At 37.6% G+C, this 22,190-nt stretch overlaps 1 protein-coding gene across 1 annotated transcript in view; it reads right to left on the reverse strand.

Moving 5' to 3' along the window:
* LOC123880242 (dynein axonemal heavy chain 6) overlaps positions 1-22,190 on the reverse strand; it is an 84,583-nt gene that overhangs the window by 44,112 nt on the left and 18,281 nt on the right. Inside the window, exons 22-42 of the mRNA XM_045928239.1 lie at positions 21,742-21,860; positions 21,006-21,179; positions 20,049-20,208; positions 17,111-17,256; positions 16,232-16,383; positions 15,557-15,749; positions 15,257-15,396; positions 14,697-14,882; positions 13,463-13,618; positions 12,306-12,533; positions 11,677-11,897; positions 10,744-10,955; positions 10,201-10,313; positions 9,705-9,847; positions 8,916-9,108; positions 8,045-8,268; positions 7,289-7,544; positions 6,009-6,199; positions 5,393-5,565; positions 4,428-4,611; positions 3,833-3,998 (exon numbers count right to left, since the gene is read on the reverse strand). Coding sequence (XP_045784195.1) covers positions 3,833-3,998; positions 4,428-4,611; positions 5,393-5,565; positions 6,009-6,199; positions 7,289-7,544; positions 8,045-8,268; positions 8,916-9,108; positions 9,705-9,847; positions 10,201-10,313; positions 10,744-10,955; positions 11,677-11,897; positions 12,306-12,533; positions 13,463-13,618; positions 14,697-14,882; positions 15,257-15,396; positions 15,557-15,749; positions 16,232-16,383; positions 17,111-17,256; positions 20,049-20,208; positions 21,006-21,179; positions 21,742-21,860 — 3,730 coding nt within the window. The remainder of the gene's footprint in view (positions 1-3,832; positions 3,999-4,427; positions 4,612-5,392; positions 5,566-6,008; positions 6,200-7,288; positions 7,545-8,044; positions 8,269-8,915; positions 9,109-9,704; positions 9,848-10,200; positions 10,314-10,743; positions 10,956-11,676; positions 11,898-12,305; positions 12,534-13,462; positions 13,619-14,696; positions 14,883-15,256; positions 15,397-15,556; positions 15,750-16,231; positions 16,384-17,110; positions 17,257-20,048; positions 20,209-21,005; positions 21,180-21,741; positions 21,861-22,190) is intronic.

A 22,190-nucleotide genomic window follows, 5' to 3' on the forward strand; every position in this document is an offset into this window, starting at 1 on the left:
GTCGTTTTCAGGGTTTTCCAGGGTGCTGATTTTGATAATGACATTCAATTTCAAATCCAAGATGGTGGATTTACATTTTCTACAAAAAATAGAAATGCCTGTCATTTTATGGGTTTTTTCGGGGTGAATTAATCGGGGTTAATAAATAAATTTATTTTATATAATTAAGTCTACCTTACCACGTCACGTGAGCTGCTTTAGCAGCTCGCGCACCGAGCAAAACACTAGTTATTATACTATATATAGCTCGATTACCACTCACTCACTCACTGACTCATTGACATAATTGTTCTCCTAGAAAGAGACGGAAAATGATATAATGATGTAGGGGAAATGTGTTCGAGTGGGGAATTCGACTGGGGAAAAATTATGACATTTCGGAAAAACAAGATGGCGGCTGAAGTGATTTTTGCAGCTCCTTTGTTTTTTAAGGGACTCCGTTCAAACTTGCAACTATTAAAGAATGTAGTAAATGGTTAACAGAAAATGTAGAAAAAATTGGAAAAACAAAATGGCAGCCGATTCGTAGCGTTTTAAAATTTTTGATTTTTCGACCTCGAACCGCGACGCCATAGATCCGAAACGGGAAATTGAAACTAATAATTTTTTTCTGGTTTCGTCTACGATTATCCTGAATTTTGACGAAATGGGAGTGGTTTTTAAAAATTCAAGATGGCGGCTGTCGTGGCGGCCATTATGTTAGAGGTACGAAAAAACGCAATTTTAAAAGTTAAATATCTCAAAAATGGCAACATCGGAGAGATTCAGCTTTTATGAAGCGATTGTACGTATAAACTCGAGGTATAGATTGGAGGAAAAAAAATACCCCATTTTTTGGGGAAATTTCAAGATTTTCGGGAAATTGTAAAAAATCGAAATACGCACTTTTAGCAAAATTCGAGTATGAGCGATTACGTGTTTTGCTCAAACAAATGACATTTAGGTATTTTCGTCGCCGAGGACTGGCAGCACTGGAATTTATCGAAACAAAAGTGATTTTCGACATTGTCTTTTTTCAGGGACGATCATTTCGCGTGGGTGTGAGCGAGATGAGAGATTGAAACGTCATCGGGAGCGGTATATCCTGTAGTTAATGGGAAAGTTATACAACGATGTAATTTATTTCTGCAAAACGAGTTGGCGGCCATTTTGTAATTTTTTGAATTTTTCGAAATTTTGATCACGTTTTTGAGGCAGTTGGCAACATTTTGGAAAGTCAGTATGTATGAATCGATTGTGTATCGCGGCTGGCAGTATGGAGATATGCAACCGGTGTTGCCACTTTTGGGGAGATTTTCGAGATTTTCAACTAAGAAACTCCTGTAAAATTTTGTATGAAAATTTTTTTTTCACTGATGGTGTTATATAGAAAACAAAAACTTAGTAAGCCAAAATTATGGAGAGAGCTGATGATTGAGGATATCGGAGACGGGTGAAGGGCCCGCTTAAGGTATTAAAGATAGGTGGGGGGTGCTCGAGCAAATGTCATTCATGACGTCATCCAATTGCCAAAAAGCTGAAAAAAAATTCAAAATGGCGAAGAAAAGATGGCCGCCATACAAATTTCGCCGGTGTCCAGCTCGGAGGGTATAAAAGATGGAAGTGAGGTTTCTTGGCAAAAGAGAATCAGGATCCAAAGGTCTACTCGATGAATAGAAAAAAAATTCAAAATGGCGGAATTTATTTTTCCATACATTTTGTATGGCGATTATGAATGTCTCATTCTCCTAGAAAGAGACGGAAAACGATACATTGATGTATGGGAGATATGTTCGGATGTGCGATATGAGTAGGGGAAAATTATGACATTTCAGAAAAACAAGATGGCGGCCGACGTGATTTTTGCAACTCTTTTGTTTTCCAACCGATTTCGTTGAAACTCGCAATCTTTGAAGAATGTACTAAACGATTAATAGAAAAAGTGGAAAATTTTGGAAAAACAAGATGGCCGCCGTACAAATTTCGTCGGTGTCTATCTCGGAGGCTATAAAAGATGGAAGAGTGGTTTCTTGGCAAAAGATGATCAGGGTCCGAAGGTCTACTCGGCGGAACAAACTCTGCATGCTCGCGGACCACTTTAGTGGTCCGCGCACCCACGCACCCTACTTTATTAACCTCAACTACCCCGTTTTTGGTGTGTATAAATGATATGGATGTCGTTTTCAGAGTTTTTCACGGTGCTGATTTTGATAACGACATTTATTTTGAAATCCAAGATGGCGGACATGCATTTTTTAAGAAAAAAATCGATGTGGGTGTCGTTTTATGGTGTTTTCGGGGTGAATTTTGTATCTTAATAAATCAATTTGGTTTTATATAATAAAATTAACCTTACCACGTCACGCGAGCTGCTTTAGCAGCTCGCGCACCGAGCAAAAGCTAGTTATAATATTATATAGGTACCTACCTACATGATTTAGTTTTGTCAAAACCACAATGTATAGCGTGCAAAACTGGAGTCAATGCCCTGCCTACGATGCTTCATTGACTCTGCGGCATTATCTACGCTACGTTCGTTGACCTTTAGCTTCGGTCAAATGTTTAATTGGCGAATAAACATTGCGAGTTTTTAAAAAATATAGAAAACTTTTCGTGTCTTTCTTGTGGTATTTTATCAGTCGCGACAAAGAAATATATTCTGCAGCTTCTCATCGAGCATAACTAGGTAGAGCTTTTAGTAATTCAAGGTTTAACTGCTCGGTGTCGTGTAGGTAGCGATGCATCTCGTCGTAGATATCCACGTCCTGATGACACATCCAATGATTTATCCCATCTATCAACCTAATATGTATATAAAAACCGGTCAAGCGCGAGTTGGACTCGCAAAGGAAGGGTTCCGTACCATCGTACAAGCGGCCATTTTGAAATTTTTATAATTTGTTGTTATAGCGGCAATAGAAAAAACCTTCTCGAAAAATTTCAACTATCTACCTTTTGAATTCGGTTCACGGGATACAGCTCGCTGACAGACAGACAGACAGACAGACAAATGGACAGCCAGAAGGACGGTTGAATGAACGGATGGATGGACGGAGAGACAGACAGTCGATGTGATCTCATAATATACGTTATATATTTCTTCCTTGTTTTCCTTTTGAGGTGTGGAACTCTAAAAAAGTGCCTGACATCATTTAAACACTATAGGAACAAAAATAAACCTGTAATACTTGCATCTACTGTAAACTTAGCGATTCATTTATTGGCAATTACAATAAGCTCCCAGAAGACATATTGAAGAGTGGTGCAATGCCTTTCAACAAGATCAAAGCTTTTATAAAACGCAAACTTATTGAAAAATCCTAGTACCTACAAGTATTATGAATATAAAAGATTATTTGAATGATACTAAAGCTCGGGAATGAGTTGCCCTGACAGCTTTGATCGATGTAAAGTAATACCTACTGTAAAATCGTCATCGTCAACCGATAGAAATAGGTCACAATAACATAGTGAACTGTAAGCATATTAGAATACAAGGACAGTTAATGGATTGTAAATTAGGTTTAGAAATTATTCATAAGTAGAAATTTAAGTTAGAATTATATTACTTACTAGCCCATAGGCTAGATGGTAGTAACAATAAAGCTGCCATGATATAATGGAGCTTTATGGTAAGAAAAAAAACCGATAGAGGTCCACACCTGGACATAGGTCTCTTGTAGGAACTTCCACATGCTGCTTCCACGCCGTCTAAATTAAGCGCTCCCTGCGACTCCACCAAGAAAGACCTAGGTCTTCCAACGGGGCAAATGTCACTATTCTAGCCCTCTACTAACTAGTATTTATGTGACAGCCCCACTAGGAATATACCTACCCTAGAGATAGAACTAACCTCATGCATAGAAACAGCGACGGTGGATATTTTTTCTATTATATCGACGTTTTCTAGTGGTTGTAAACACTGATGGGCCACTGATCGCAAAGCCTCTGGTGGCCATTTGGTGAACCAATCGATGGTGCAGCAATTGACAAGAGATGGAAACATACGGCATCTTCGTCTACAAAGTAGAAAACAAATGTTGGATGGATCAAACTTTATTTTATTTATCTATGTCTGGCGATTGGGTTCGCCCGGGGCTAGCTACCACCCTACCGGCCCTTTCATATGGTACCCCACTTCGTATAGTTAGTTATCTTACATTGAAAATTGAAAATACTAATTATTTCTTCATGAACACATTCCAATTTTTTTTTTCGATGTAACCATAAATTCACGGTTTTCGGATTTTTTCCTTTACTTGTGCTACAAAACCTACCTACCTGACAAACATGATTCTAGGTCAACGGGATGTACTCTATAGGTTTTCTTTACAGACATGTCAGACGGACAGACAGAAAGACAGACAACGAAGTGATCCTGTAAAGGTTCCAATTTTCCTTTTGAGGTACTGCACCTACAAAACTTGAGTGACTTGAAATAGAAATACCTGAACGCTTCGCCAACCGGGCTCATACAAATGCACAGATGCAGTTTGCCCCTTACTCGGTTGATGAAGTAATAGTAGACTGCATCGCGGTCACCCGGATTAACACCTGCTTTAGCTGCCTCACCACGACAACCCGTCTGCACTTGCTCATACGAGTCTCCCTCGAACAGATTTGGTACTTCACCTATTCAAAAATAAATAAGAAGTAGGTACCTTCTTTACCGGTATTCCATTATTTTTAGTAGGTAGTGTAGAGGCATTCAACCTCTAATCGCTGATGACGTCGGCTGGCTGGCAGACAACTATTAAGAAAACTGTTACACAGCTGTCAGTTGGAACAAACAAATCAAATTTGGAACAATTCGAAAATCCTGCAGCTCTAGCGGATTTCCGAGAGCCTTATTCTCCCGGAGACCCTGGTCAACTGCCGTCGAGCGACGTGCTCCAGAAGTCTTATTTCGTTCCGCACAAGAACGAGGCGATATACCTCGTCTGGTTGAACCATTGTTGTAAGTACAGTATTGTAAATATCTTGTGAATTACAGAAGTAATTGTTGTCTACAGTAGGACAATTATTATGGCGCCCTTTTTGTAAATGAAGGGCTATAGAAAACAATATCTCAATGTTCAAACTCTTAAAACAACTCATTCTTCGCTTCAATACATAAACGCATTTTGGTCCAGAGGTAGACTACACTAAATCTTAATAACATTAAATTTTATAAATTACTAGCTGCCGCCCACGAGTATATTCGCGTGGATTTAGGTTTTTAAAAATCCCGTGGGAACCTATTGATTTTCCGGGATAAAAAGTAGCCCATATTACTCTCCAGGTCTTAAACTATGCCCATACGAAAAATCACGTCGATCTGTTGCTCCGCGACGTGATTAAAGGACAAACCAACCAAGTATCAAAGCTTGTGACCAGAACAGGAGTATGGACAGATAGATAATTAAATTGAAACCTGAGTTGAGCATATTATTTATGTCCTCCAGGAACTCCTCCTTGGTGATCTGCGTATCGGTGAAGAGGAACACGGTATCCTCGCCCGCAACGCCCGCGCGCATGTACATGCCGCGTAAGTCATCGTGGAATTCCGGCGTATCGTAGTTGCGTTTTATCTCCATGCCCATACATCTGCCAACATGTTTCCCTTCTTAAAAGGTTTTTATTAGGTTGACTCGTTGAAGACTCATAGACACTGGTAATACTAATATCAAAGGAAAGAGACCCCGCGGACATAGACCAAGATTTCGGCCAGACCAAATAAAAGAAGCTATTCTCAGCTATTCTTAGAAGCTCAGAAGCTATACTCAGCTATGGAATGATAAATAGCTCAACGAAGTCGTTACAAAGCTAAAATGGCATATAGTTCGAAAAACCGATAAACGTTGGGACCCCAAGTCCTGAACTGGCGAGCTCACACCAGAAGACGCGGTATTGGTAGACCCCCTACTAAGTGGATTGATGACATCAAACTCGCAGGAAGCCGATGGATTCAGGCGAAATCTTTACAAGAGACATAAGTCTGGCAATGGAAGCCTATCGGTTGATATTGATGATGATGAAAAGTTACTAACTTGCATTCATTCACGTGTCCAGCAAGCGTGGCAACGGATCTTCTGCCGGAGCCGCCGGGACCGACCATGAGGCAGTGTCCCCTTTCCGCACGGAACACGCGCGCCACACGAACCACATGCTCCACCGCGTCACGGAAGAGTACCAGATGCATCTCAGTACGTGCCATGGAATTGTACTCTTCTAGGTATTCCTAATTATATAGATCCAGACTACATTAAAGCATCATCCTGACCACATTAAAGCAATCGAGAACAATATAGCGTTCATCAATTCATTAAAAACATTTTTAATCGAAAAAGCCTATTATGAAATAAACGATTACTTTGACGATTAATACAGCGCCGTCTCTCTGCTAAAATTGCTGTGCCCCAACGGGGTTCCAATATTGACATTGTAAAATAATAATTAAACATTTACTGTAATTGTTATTGTTATAAATTATGTTAAAATATTGGAATGCATGTATAAATGATTAAATGATTTATTTATACATTTATCTACAGGCGTAATACATAATTGAGTAAGTTCCTACGATAGTGGAGCGATGCGGGAGGGGTGTGATATCATGACAAGAGAGTTCACTGATTCATCAACTTGTGACAATTACTCACAACAGCTGTCACCCTCCCGCGCCGCTCTACTACCGCAGGAGTCTATTTAGCTATGCGTATGGTGGTTGAAATTGACAAGATAAAGTTAAACAGCACTCAAACCCGGCTACTACCCGTGAACTGCCGATAGGTAGCGATAAATATAGTACAAGTGTAAATTAAAAATTTATAACACCCCCGACGATCCAAAGTATTTGAGTTTTCCAAAACATCATTTTCAAATAAATAATTATGTATTTAGGCAACGTCCATCTTGACAGCTTGACATTTGTCTATTGACATAATATTATGAACCTAACGGTTATCTAACCTTCTTTTCTACAAGAAAACTAGAAAAGAGCTGATAACTCTTAAACGGCTGAACCAATTTTTTTAGATTATAGCTAGGAACACTCTCGATCAAGCCACCTTTCAAACAAAAAAAACTAAATTAAAATCGGTTCATTCGTTTAGGCGCTACGATGCCACAGACAGATACACAGATACACAGGTACACAGATACACAGATACACAGATACACAGATATACAGATACACAGATACACAGACACACAGATACACAGATACACACGTCAAACTTATAACACCCCTCTTTTTGGGTCGGGGGTTAAAAAATCAGACAACGTATCAAAACGACTCGTCAAACGAATCCAAATCTGATAAATTTACCTTTAAAACTATCATAAGCTTTTCAATATCTGGTATTTCTTGGTACTGCCTATTTTCTTTAGGAATTGCGGAGTTCATGAAATCACCGAAGAGTAGGAGCGGAGGTTGTTCAATGATTGGCGTGTCCGGAATATCTAGGATGGGTTGCTGGAAGTTCTTTTGGCACACAGTACTCATCAGATGGTAGAAGTAGCTCTTATCTTCTATATTGATTAAACGATCATGGAAAACTCGAAGGCATTCGTGATAGAACAATCTGAAAGCGTTTTTTTTTTTAAAATTAAGTACTACTTATTTGTAAAGTTCAGATCAAAGTTTTGGGACAAATATAATATAAGATCCATAAATAAGGAAACAAAAACGTTGTTAGATGACGAATCTTATCACATAATAATGAGGATTTTGTGTTCAATCTTGAACATAATCCATCTCAGTCAATAAATCTTTATTCAACACTGCCATATAGTCTTTGGGCGACGGAAGATGAAAACGGGGGTAAGTAAGAAGTTCGGAAGTTATGCGATTGCTTAAAGGCGCGCTTACACGGAAAATTATTTGATTCCAGGCGATTTAGTCAATTATGACTTCATGACCACACGAAGCAATTTACTGCAACACCTACCTGAAAACAGCTGCAGTATTGCGCGTGTTAAATCTTAACAATATCAGTATACAAGAAGATGAAAGTTGTCTTTGAATTGAACCGATTTTTTTTAAAGAATATTAGCCATGTTAAATGACTAATATTCCCCTTACCTCAACATGCCTTGTGGAGCACGCATGTAGGCGGCATTAGCCTGTAACACCCCTTGCATAGACTTGGATAGATCCCTCAAGTTGAACACGTAGTGAGACTTCGTGGGCGTCGGTAGCAGCTCCGCGCAAATCTTTAAGTAAACCTCTACTGCCGCGTTAACTATTGGCTCACCCAAAACGGACACTTCGGTCACGAAGTCTTCCATGTGTCCGGATAGGATTGCCTGTAAAATTATAGTCTTTTAAAATATACTCGTAATTTTAAATCCGCAAACCGGAAATCTGTTTGTTTTAGTAATTTATAAATATATGTAGATATGTCGGCTGTACTCACGTGGTTAATCGACGTAATCCCGACAAGTTACCTATCCGGCTTTCTTTTTCACAGGGACTCAGCTCGCAACGCGTCGCTACTTAGTTATTTTTTTTACGCTTAACAAATTTCAACAAAATTTGGCACAAAGCTTAAACACTGCCCAGAGAAGAATATTGAATAATTTTTATTCCTAAAATAATAAACTTCTTAAGATATTTAAAAAACATACCTAAATCAACGCCTATAAGTAAGTTATTTATTAAATTGTATATTTGCTAGATTTTGCGCTAGTCATTCACGCGCGTGAAGTTCGATTGGCTGATGCGTTCTACCAAAACGGGTTAAATGAATTTATTTACAATAGGTATCAACAGCTTTTTCAAAAGTCATTCTTAGGTACTGAGTACGCACGTAAATCTTTCAAACTGTTTCAATTGTTGTAAAGTATTATGCTTTCCATCGATTCATACTTCGATCCATCGATCACTAAAGTATTTTACTGTTCAAAATATATAAGACAGAAGATGGGGCAGATGATTTACCATAGTTTATTACCTTAAATATAGTCTTCATAGCATCAGAATTAGGTGCTGAAATGTAGAACATAGCAAAATGGCGAACAAAACGTGCAGTTAGCGGGTTACGTCCACCTCCGGGCGGAGCACATGCGCAGGATAACACGACGTCTAAAATCTCCTTCCAATATAGCTTGTCGCGATCATAAAGACCACCAAAATCGAGGAATTGCCTGTGAAAGCGTGCAACAATTTTATCATCACAACCCAATGGCCGTATGACTATCTACTAATTTTCTAAGTAGTAACAGGCTTCCTCTCAAAATTTTTAGGCTATAAAACTACCCTATGTGTTAACCCGGAGTATCAGCTAACACTGTACTAAGTTTCATTTAAATCCGTTTAGTACTTTTCGCGTGATGCGGGCACAGACAGACAGACAGACAAAAATTCTAAAAAAAAAAAATTGTTTTGGGGTCTATATCGATAATATTTAATGTACAGAAATCGTTCAGTTACAGTTTTATTATAAGTATAGATAAAACATGATACTGCCGCTAGAGGTCAACGAACGTTGCGTAAGTAGGCCACTCGGAGTCAATGCCGTGTCGTAAGTGGGGTATTGACTCGAATTTTGCACGCTATACATTGCGGGTTTGAAAATACGAAACCGCTAAAACTACAAAATAAGGCAATGTATTTATTAAGTTTATTGGCCTTGGATTGTGTTTAGGTAGTATAGTAATAACGCTAAGTTTTGCTAGCGTTCTGGTTACACCATGTATAATAAGTAGTTTAAAATAAGCTATGGATGGAATATTTTACAAACCGAAGCAACTCGATAGTAGGCTGGGCTCCGTATACATCGAGGCGTGGCATATTAACGTCATCTATGAAAATTATGACTTTCTTCCCAAGTGGTGCGCCTATTGCTTTTCTAGGCCTTTTATCAAGACGTAACTCTATCACTTCCTAAAATAATTTACAGGCAATTACAAGTATTTCTGTATAGTAAAAGTAAATTGTTTCTTTTCTAAGAGGATCATAAATAACAGAAATGCTGTTCCTATAAACAAAACTTGAACTAGACTTGTCGATTGCTCTTTTCAGTAACCCTCAAAATATTTAGCCTTATTACCTTTGCACGTGTTTTTGTATGAGCAATGAGCATACTAATTTTTTGAGCCTAATTCGATTTCTAGTTTGCCCTGTCGTCTAATTACCTACACGTAATTTAATTTGTGAAAAAATTTATATAGAAGGCAAAACGTCTTACAAGATAAAAATATTCAATAAAAAGTGTAGAAATTAATTTTATTAGTAACCTGTGTACGAGGACTACTGGTTTGCGCAGAAAAGTTTAGTATGACAGGAATAAATACGCCCGCTGATGACATTTTCTTTAAAATTTCGGCAGCAATGCATGTTTTCCCAACACCTGTAAAGACAAAACTCTAAACGGGAGTTTGAAGCAAAAAATATTACGTTTGAAACTCTCATGTGATGAATCTTTTATTTTTTGACGTGACAACGTCTTATAATTCGATAGAGCCGACTGCACGCACGAAAAAACATGACTCATGCGGCGTTACCTCGCTCTGAGGCGTTCCATGTAAGGCTTGAAGTGCAAGCGAGAGCACGGAACGAGCGACAAAGAAGCACAATCGGCCTTTGTTGGCGTTCAACTATCGTCAGTAAACCGACTTTACAGACAACCAATTTTTTTATTGAATTTACTTTCGCACTGCAGAAAATTCTTTAACAATTACTTATTTTAAAATTCTTTCAATAAAATGATAGTAATTGTCTTACAAGTATTAGGTACATTTTCATAGAACATAAGAGTGAACGAGAAATAATAAGCTTACCAGTATTTCCGGTGAACATGACAGGTTTTCCAACAGAAAGAAGTTTTTCAAAGAGGTATCCATAGCGGACGGTGTCAATAGTTGGCACGAGAGTTTCGAAGAAGGGCCTATTGCAATCGTATATAAATTGCGGTATGATCTCCGCCCACACTTTCAGCTTGCGCTGCTTTGTGTCCATAAACATGTCGAAGAAATTGAAGCCTTGCGGATAGCTAGAATGCATTTTTTTAAGTTAAGTGTAATCGTAGCTTGCTTCGTAGGCACAATACTAGATTGATTCTCAGGTGAATTTTAACCAACAAAACTCAATAAAAAGTTAAAATTTTACAATCACTAGGATCTTATATACTGTGTCTATCAACGACATCGAGGTTCTATCTACAGAGAGAGTTGATATAGGCCTCTCTTTGTTACGCAATCCCATACAAATAACAAAGACAAAAAGTCAGTGGGCGTTGATAGAGTAGTCCGCGAAAACATAGGTTTGTTTATGATTGGGACGGGTTAATCCCAACATACAACATTTTCGGACTGCACCTTATTTTGTTTACAATTTGATGCCCAGTGTCATATTAATTTTGACAGCTTCGTAGCACACGATTTTTGTTTGAGATACGCGAATGTATGTCTGTTGTGTGCTAGCTTTTCAAGGTCCACTCATTTAACCGATTATAATAAAATTTTATATGCAGATAGCTAACGTCTCAGGGACGGACATAGATTTTTGTGCCACGAGATTATTCATAAACTCGCGGGCAACTACTACTCGGCTACTGATTGGAACTATTTTCTAAAACCGGTTAAGTTTCACCTAAAAATGTGAAACGTAAATTACAATTTTACAATTTGTATAGAGATGTAAAATAACGGTTTTTTTCGTACCTTTTCATACCTAAGCGATATTAATCAATAATCAGCCGTTTAGATACTCACAATTCTGCTTCCTCAAAAGTCTCGAACTGCCTCTTGATGAGCTCCTCAAAGGGTTTACGGTTCATCTCAAGGATGTTGCCACCGATACTCCAAACATAGCAAAAGATGAAACAGTGGGCGATGTACACTTTGACGGCCGCTTTGTCAGCGAAACGGTCACCTTGCTCTGACAGTAAAGCACCTAGCAGGCTGCACAGGGCAGCCACCTTGCTTATATCCACCTGTTTTTACAGATACTATTGCTAGTGTCTAGATAGTCACAAACGGTCGTTTGGCTTAAAAAAATATTCGGCCACAACACAAGTGAAGTTTTTAGTTTTTCAAATTTGTTCCTTAATTTAAACCCATAAGGTTCGATTTTCGTTCAAGTATCTATGTAGTATAGTAATAGTCATTTAATAAAAAGAAATATTCTACCTTAATATAAATTAATAAAAGTCATATAGGTATCTTTCTTATCTTATCTCTCTACATTTCGTATTGATAAGCACAATTCCTACTACGAGCATCATAAACAGCTCATAGATAAAGTCCCAATTCTCTTGGGTGAAGATATTTTTCTTCACGTATTCAATGAGCTTTGACCTGTCATACTCCTTATCTTACTTAGGAGATACTCCTTATCTTACCTGTTTAATACCAACACTACACTTTGCATTGACATGCACAATTCCGACTTCTAGCATCTTAAACAGCTCGTAGATAAATTCCCAATTCTCTTGGGTGAACAGATTTTTCTCCACCGCTTCGTTGAGCCAAGACCGCACATACGGCAGGTAGCCCAGTTCATTCGGGTCAATATACACCATCCCGCATCGGGAAACCGTAGCTGGTGATGCTTGAGCCAAGTCAGCAACCTTTAAAACGAGTTTTTTCTAAGCGAAGCGTCCTAACAGACAATTAGGGATGGAAACGTAAATGAAAAAAAGCAAAGAAATCGCAGCGATGAAACGTCCATATGAGATTAATGGCGAGATATTGTTAAAGCCGGGTGACCTACAAAAATTGAGATGGCACAACTTTTTTCTATTCGATGACAAGTTAGCAATCACATGCGATCTCACCTGGTGGTAAGTGGAGATGCAGTATAAAATAGAAGTGGACTACGTTAAATGGCTAAATATCTGGTAACAAATTCACACACCTTTGAGAAGGTTGGCACACACATGTGAAAATGTTAGTGAGAACTCTGGGACGTGCAGGTTGACTCACGGTGTTTTTCTTCACTGTTAAAGCAAGTGATATTTATTTACTTATAACGAAGCTCTGAAGGTAGAGGTGCTTGCCTGCGATCGAACCACTGACATAGCCCGACCTGACGAATCGGAAGTGAACGTTTTAAATGAATTAAATAAATAAAGAATATTTTATTTCAGACTGAAAGCCCATATTCTTGTAAAGTTAATGTGTTAGTAACAATAATTCCTTATATTACCTACTAATGTTAGTGAGTACTAGGTAAATAAATAGAGTAGCCTACCGTGGCAATTCTTGTCGTCCGCTGGCCACAACTACCCAATGTTTCGTTATCGGGCAGTCTATTCTATCCTTTATTGCACCCAGAAAGCCGTTGTGACAGCTACGAAGGCACTGTAGGAGTGAGGCCATCTTTTTACAGATAATGGCATGAGAGCCATCTGGCCAGTACTGGCCTCTGGTCAGGTCTGATGTCTGGCCTGGTCTGGTCTAATCTGGTCTTAATCACTAGGAATGCATCACTATGCACACTATGAATAGGCGTGATAGACGCCTATTCATAGTGTGCATACCTGTAACTTGTACGTACCTCAAAGACCATATGCACGTAGGGAGTAAGCTTTATGCGCTCGGAGTTTGAGAGACACAGCATCTTGTTATCGTCAAGCACTGTGTTCATATTCTCGATCCATACAGCGTCTACCGGACCATCGCAGATTAACCACTGGTGGTCTGCTGTTTCACACTGAAAAGTTTGTGAAGCATGTGCTATAATGGGTCCAAAGTAACATGGGAACGCCATATTTGCTCTATCTGATAACTGTCATTTAAAAGTTCGGTTAGCAAGCAAAGTTTATAAATTTAGCCTTGGACTGAAAATAACCTGTTTCATGACAATCTGAAGAGAATACAACTGAACTAACTGAGTTCTCATTTTGTACAGGATTATATTTATTTTTTAAATGACAGTTAGTGGTCGGTTGTAAGGGATTTTTGTTCTATATTTTTCTTTTAAGAGGGCTCTCTCCGTCACTCGTTTCATACAATCGTAGTTCCAATTTCATTTGAATATTAAGCAACCAAAGTCCATGAAATTTTGCAGACATATTCTAGAAACGAATATCTATGTCTGTGGTTTTCCAGATTTCTGTTAAAATATTCGGTTTCAAAGTTACGCGGTCTTAAACAATTTCATACAAATCTTTGAGCCCCTGTAATTTTAAAACTACACATTTTTAGAAAAATCTAAAACACCACAGACACAGATATTAGTTTCTAGAATATGTCTGCAAAATTTCATGGACTTTGGTTGCTTAATATTCAAATGAAATTGAAACTACGATTGTATGAAACGAGTGACGGAGAGAGCCCTGTTAAATGACAGTCAGTGGAATCTACGTATATTTTAGATCCTATACAGGGTGTTTGGTAATTAGTATATAATGACGACACGTACCCATGCTACTTTGATCTGATAAATGCAATGCTGAAGTATAATGACGAAATAAAATCATAAAAATTTCCACACAAAATTTTAATTTTTTTTTATGGCCAAGTTTTCGTGACCCTAACGTGCCCTAACTCACTGAGATCGTTAGCCATCTTTAAATATCTCAGTGAGTTAGGGCACGTTAGGGTCATGAAAACTTGGACATAATTTTTTTTAAAATTTTGTATGGAAATTTTTATAATTTTATTTCGTCATTATACTTAAGCATTGTATTTATCAGATCAAAGTAGCATGGGTACGTGTCGTTATTATTTACTAATTACTAAACACCCTGTATAAGTATATTCGGATTTTTTAATTTAGTTACTGCTACCTGAACAGCGGTCCTGAGAGATAACGGCAGTATACCGTCGTGCCACTCTAGGGTTTGTAAGTTTACTTCACCATACAACTCTCCTATGCTGAGGCTTTTGGGATTCATGATGTATTTGTGTACGACCTGGTACTGAGGACCTGGCACTTCTTTCTCGTACAGACGAGTATATGTGTCTCCTAATACCTAAAACCAATTATGGTTACTTAGAATAAAGGCTTGCGCTTGACGCAAAAAGCAACGATGAGGTCTTTTTTGGAGCGCGTTTGCCTAGATTCATAAATTCACTTTTGCCTAGAAGGTATTTATTGAGTTATAGTTGCACTAAAGCGCGCCGCGCGTCCCATAAGTCTCCATCGTGATTTGCTTTCATTAAATCGATTTAAACTATAAATCAAAATAAGTACACTTGAGTTTAAATTGTTATCAAAAAGACCACCTCCACTCCATTTCGTAGGTATGCGCCGGATCTCAGAATTTCTTAACGTTCATGTCTAAGGCCTCACAAATCTAGACATTGTTGGTAGTCGCATTGATGGAAAAGATTTTAATATACTAACATGTAAGACCACGGTTTTGCCACCTCCAGTTGGTCCCACAAGCATCACTCCCCACCGGACAATCATCGTCTCGTGCAGCTGAATCACTTTACGTATTTGACAATCCATTATTTGTAGTTTTCTTTCCAGTAATATCTCCTCTATTATTTGCAACAGTATGAAATAATGATTAAAAAATTGTAACCATGGTTAATATATATAAGATTTAAATATATACTTATATAAATGTTGGATTGTTACATAAAACTTTCTTCTAATTATTTGACTGTAGGTTGGTTGAAAGGTTAGCGTATGACTTACGGATAGCATCCACCATGATACCATAATCTCGTACTGGCAGATCGACGCCCGGAAACAAATCTGAGAGGATGCCAGCAAAGAGTATGGCATCCGCAGCCAGGAACTTGGGCAAGTTACTGTCGTTTAGTGCGCATAACAGTGTCTTTTCTTCGTGTTGGTCCGGACTCGCACGTTTTAGAGCCCCGGCCATAACCTAACATGAGAAATATAATACTAGAAAACAGAAAGAACAGGTAGTGGCAGTGTGCAGAGGCAGCCTTATCACTTTCTGCCACTTCTTGATCTTTTACCCAACTCAAGCAAAGAATATATAGAATATATTTTTTTTCCAATTTATATGTTTGCTAGTCACTTTAGTGAGTTGAAGTTTCGGAATGAAAACTTTAGTTCCTTCCGCGGGATGAAACTAATCTCTTAAAAAAATTTCGTCTAAATCAGTTTAACAGATGGGCCGTGAAAAAGTTAGCAGACAGAGAGATAGACACACTTTCGCATTTATAATAGTAGTAGGTGTGTAGAATATTTAAAAAAAAACAATGTGTCATCTATCAATAATAATCTGATGACCAAATGGTATATTAAACAGTAAACACATCTACGCCTTTCGCTTAAGTGGATACCGGGCCTTATTACATACCCTCCTGAAGTGGGATAAATGAATATCTCTATACATACGAGCACACTTTTGACGGCCCTCATCCCAAAGTCATAGTGATCTTGTTTGGATAATTGTTCACTGGACAACTTGTACATTTGGACCATCTTCTTAGCAAGTCCTTTTGAGGATTCGAAGCCTTCCGAGTACAGGATCACTTCCGCAATCAAAGCTAATAATGTAAGTAACTTTAATATTGTACATTCAACTTTGATCATACCTTATATTACATTTATCATCATCATCATGTTAACCCATCACCGCTAGATTTTACACATCTTTGAATACATTATTGAGAGCTAGCTACTCTGAGCCAAGCAGGTTACCTCACGATATTTCCTTTCGCGGTTAAAACACTCATATCTAATTGATTAAAACGCGCATGCCTAATTTAGAAAAATTTGGGGTTCAAACCTCAGATCCGAATAAGAGGCCGAAGTCTTACCATCAGGTAAATCCGGTGGATCGGCATTTTGTATTCCGAGAAAACAAAATAACGCTAACTGTAATCTTTACAGACAAAGTCGTGGGCAAAAGTTACTTATTGTAAAAGGCTTAAATTTTGATAAAACAGACCGAAAACCAATCAATAAATAAATCTATATTTGGGATAAGAGCGACATAATAGAGAGAGAAATAATAATTATAAACATCAAAGAGATGTCACAATACATATAATTTCAAAATTATTATGCCTTTCAACTGATAAGCACAAAACAATAGTGGTGGTGCTCTTCTTAGTAGTAAAAACTCACAGTTCTACAAACCAAAAAGTTGCAAACTTAATAACTAAGGAATTAACGAATCATGATTTGCATGGTAGGTAGGTACTCCGGTATTATCAAAGATTTAATGGATCAGTGAGTCAAAGAACGAATGAAAAAGATGATAAACCTTACCATAATCGGGTACCATCATAGAAATGGGACGGAAAAGTGCTTTCAGATTGTCCGGCAACTCAGTTCGGCCCGCATAACCGGGGTTCATAGTAATGAAAGCTGCACATGTCCGCACAAGTTTGATTTCACGCCCTTCAAACATGAAACTGTGAAAGATGTCAAATATGAACATAATTTGATTATTTCTTTTCTGATCATATCGTGTTTATTGATGATATAAGTACTAACTTATCTGTTGGTACACTACGACCGAAGCTACTTAGCTGCGGCCGTAGCTTCCCAACAGACTAGTCTCATGACCAGTTTTAAAATACAAACTCTCCTATCGCTTCTACCGAAAATTTAACCCGGGAGCTTTCCACTCATAAGTCAATAACTAAACTATGTATTACGCTAGTAGGGTCTATTTTTTTTTTTTTAATATATTTTCTTCGGAACAGTACATGAATAGTAATAAAAATAACGTCATGCATTGCCAGACACTTGTCGTCGTGGCAAACCTCTGATAGACGAATTTAAACTTTTAAATAAAATAAATAAACTGATAGCCAACCCGTCGTCAGTTCGGCAAAGTCAATATCAATATCATTTATTCATTCTTAGTTCTTAAACTATTTCAATGCACAAATAGTTATCCTAAATATTATTTTACAATATTTTGCTATGTACTAAGTATTTGTTAGTAGATGTGCCTTATAAACAGTAGGTATACAATGTTAGAAAGTTAGTAAGAACATACGAATAGGTTTGACAACCCCTGTGCTAGTAAACACTGTATTACAGTGGGTTGACTTCTCCCGTTCCTAAGAACTTAATTTAAATGTGTTAATATGGTGCGCTGATGGTCGGACATGCAAAACCGTACCAATACAACAGCGTTATAATCAAACATAGTGTACCAATAAAAATAAAAAGTCTTAATAATATATTTTAATGGAGGGTAGGTAGTGATTGTAGTTACGTACACGCGGCATTGTTCTGAGGTATCATGCAATCCAACTGCCTGTCACTCCTTTGTGCGTACATTGAGTTATGAGTTTTTAGAGACCGAGTTCTTATCCTGTATCACTAGTAATAAATATTAGTAATGTAGTGTAATGTTATTGTTAGTAAGTATTAAGCCTATAGGTTTTCGTGCGTGTGCGCTTACGTGAATTTTGTGGTATATATGTATGTGTGCATGTGTGTATATGTAGAGTATGCGTGTGTGTGTTTGTGTGTTTGCGTGTGATTGTGCATTGTGTGTTGTTTATGTTTGCAGTTTGTCATACTACTACTACTAATATCATACTATTTTAATCAGAAGATCCTCTGTTTCGTTATAATTTAGAACATTAAGATATTTTATTAATTGCGTTTTCAATTTATTACTTGTAAAATCTTTTAGCATTATCTTTTTGCTTATTGCGTTGTATAGTTTCGGTCCTAGATAATTTATGAATTTTTGAGCGAAACCTGTTTTTTGTTGAGGGATATTATACACTCTATGTATTGTACGCCTAATTGCAGGAACTGGTTGAATTTTATGTTGTGCAATTATCGCGTGTTTTATAAATAATTTACGAACTGTAAGTACCTCTAGCTCAGAATATAAAAGGTGGGTAGGGTAAGTATATTTTTTAAAGGTCATAACTTTGAGTACGGCGCGTTGCGCTCTTTCTATGGTTAATAAGGTGGTTTTGGAAGCACCACCCCATGCTTTTATCCCATAAATGATTATAGACTGACATAGGGCATAGTAAGTACTTAATAGTAATTTAGTTGAACAAACATTCCTGAGTAATTTAAAAATATATATAAGTTTCCTTATCCTGCAACTTAATTTTTGTATGTGCTGTTTCCAATTGAGATTCTGATCGATCAATACACCAAGGTATTTAATAACGCTTGTCCTTTTAATAATGTAACATGAACAGTTACTTATTTGAGAACATGTATGGGCTTTAATACAAACAGAATTCTGCTCCGGTTGTGATCTATTTTTAATACTGTAGGTCATAAATTTGGTTTTGTCTAAATTTAACGTCAGAAGATTATGATCCAGCCATGTGGTGACCATTTTAAGGCCTCGATTAGCTAAATTATTAGCTTCTTGCCAAGACTTCGCACTAAAAAGCAAAACTGTGTCATCTGCAAAAGAGACTATCTTTCCATTAGTTAAGTTCATATTACATAAATCATTTATGTAAATCAGGAACAATGTAGGGCCAAGAACGCTTCCTTGGGGCACTCCAAATTTAATGCATTCTTCCTGACTCGCATACTGACCAATTCTTACATGCTGCTGTCTATTAGAGAGATAGTCACTTAATAATTGCAATGGCAGGCCACGTACACCAATGTACTCAAGTTTCCTAATTAGAATTGGAACGGATACAGTATCGAAAGCCTTAGCTAGATCCAGATATACTGCAATAGTCTTTCGTCCCTCATCAAGGTTACCTACTATATAAGAAGTTAATTCCCGTATGGCATCATCCGTTGAACAGTTTTCCCTGAACCCGAATTGATTAGGTGAGAGTAGTTTATTAGACTCCAGGAAATGCTTTAGTCTGGCATTGACTACTTTTTCGATCACTTTAGCAATAACAGACAAAAGCGAAATGGGTCTGTAGTTGGAAACTAACTCTTTATCACCAGATTTGAGAATTGGAATTACAATAGATTTTTTTAGTGCCGCAGGAAAAACATAAAAAGAGTCCGAAAAAATATCAGTAATTCTGCTGTATCTCACAATCTCTTAACTAAATTGATAAGTTTAAATCTAGTCTATCCATTTTTGCAGGGAGAAATTCAGCAATAAGAAGAGATACCAATATATGGTGCCTAATTCTGTTACACGAAATGTCTTAACTAACATTACTTAATTAACTCTAGATTTGCACGTATCAATTTCGTTTAGAGATTGTGAGCAACATAACTAGCCACATTAACTTACCGGGACTGCTTAGCAACCTTGGCATTCCTGATTGTAATAAGTTGCTGAGCGATCACAGAAAGCACCTCGATGTCAATGCGATTAAACTCATCGAAACAACACCATGCGCCCGAGGTGGCCAATCCGGAAAAGAATCGTCCCATCATTTTGTAATCCAAACCTTTACCGCAATGAACAGACAATTAATTTAAATTTTAATCAAACATTACTAAACTTAATTTGCTACAGATTAATACAGAAAAAAAACATATTTTAAAACAAATTTTTATAAATCCTAAGGGCAATAGTCTCGTCATGTTAAATCGGACGTTCATAAATAATAATTGCATTCATATTATTCGTATGTGTGCTGTTAACTGCTGAGGAGTACCCTCGTTAGAAGCCATCCTTGCGCGCAGTAGCCATGTCATGACAAGAATGGGTTATCATAATTGAATGTGTATACAAAACTTAATGCCTGTGCTGCTAATATGTAAGGAGTTCACTAGCCAGGATCCAACCTTAAGTGCAGTAGCCATGACAAGTAAAACTTAAAACCGGTTACATAAAATTTCATGTCTATGCTGTTGGCTCTTGTAGAGCAACTTATCTGGAGCTAATCTTGTCTGTCGATTCAAGTTATGCTTATCATAAAAATACAGTGTGGGAAGGCTGCGGTGCCCGTAACACAGGTTTTCCTAGTACGGGTACCAAAGCACTCACAAAAAATCTTTATTTTACTTTGTGCTTTACTTTGTTTTGTATTCTCCGTTTTGGAAGCCCTGTTTTCCGAGACACAGTTTTTACTAGTTCAGGAAACAGGTGCACATGCAGTAATGTTTATTTTATAACTAATTGTGTTTTGTTACGTTTATGTTACATTTGTTTCTGAGCCAAATAAATTTAAATTGTCATCTGAGGTCACTGGAATCGTCGTACTACGATAAACTATAACATAATAGGAACAAATAAAGGCACCTTCTGAGCAGTTGAACACCACGCATTGTATGGCGAGCGCCTTAGCAAGGTCTTTCGTGGTTTCGGTCTTCCCGGTTCCCGCAGGACCAGCCGGGGCGCCCCCAAGGTCCAATTGTAAAGCTCCCATCAGACAGAGATAGCAACGATCCGTTAAAGGCGTTATGACTAGCACACCTGGGACATGTAAGTGATGTAATATAACTAATGAAGTGCATATAACAGTGTCATGTTAGTGCAAAGTAGGACATAGATTTTAGGATTTGTATACATGGCTTCTTGGATGAACACTTCGTTAGCGTGATTCAGGCTTCATAGTGAATGGTTGAAGATACACGTGGTGCCATCTGATAAGATTGTTGTGAGTCAATACCTTAAGTTTAAGTGATTTGACGGTTGAAACTTCGACCCTAAGACGTATTCCCGTTGGAAATTTTCATCGAGTAATGCAAGTATGGGTAGGTCGGGGTAGAGGACTTAACATAGTGCAGAAGAAAATATATGGTAGAGGCTAGGGCAGTGTGTAGAGTCGGGTAGTAGGTTAGGCTATGTTGTAGAGAAGGGTAGAAGTTAAGGCACAGGTTAGCTGATAATAGTTTTCATTATGCTACGCTAAGGCATACTACGCTGTACATGTGTAGGCAAGAGTTATAAAGATATTATGTATTGGTGGTGATACTTTTAGGATAGATTAGAGTAGTGTAAAATTATATTCCTACTTTAGACAGAAACGTCTTACCTCCAGCTCCCAAATATTCGTGGCCATAAATATACATAGAGCTAGACATACGAGCCACGCAGTTATCAATATCTTCCTCCCAATAATAGCGAATCATTTTGAGCCATTCAAAATCCACGCTGAAATAATTACAGTGGTTTCACTTTTCTGTTCAGTTAAATGAGTGCTAGATAGTGGAAGTGAGGAACACTATAATAGACGCAGATCTTTTTATTTCCCAATAATTTCTTATAAAAAGTAACATGTATAAAAATCGATCAAGTGCCAGTCAGATTCGGACACAAAGGGTGTTGTACCATAGTAGGTACAAGAAATAAAACTTTTTAATTTTTTTTAAGTTTCGTGGCGACTATTTTTAAATTTTACTAATATATTGAACACATTTTGTGAAAATTCAACTCTCTAGCTATTAAGGTTCATGAGTTCACAGCCTGCTGGCAGACAGACGG

The sequence above is a fragment of the Maniola jurtina genome, chromosome Z, assembly GCF_905333055.1.
Source record: "Maniola jurtina chromosome Z, ilManJurt1.1, whole genome shotgun sequence".
Classification (NCBI taxonomy): Eukaryota; Metazoa; Arthropoda; class Insecta; order Lepidoptera; family Nymphalidae; genus Maniola; species Maniola jurtina.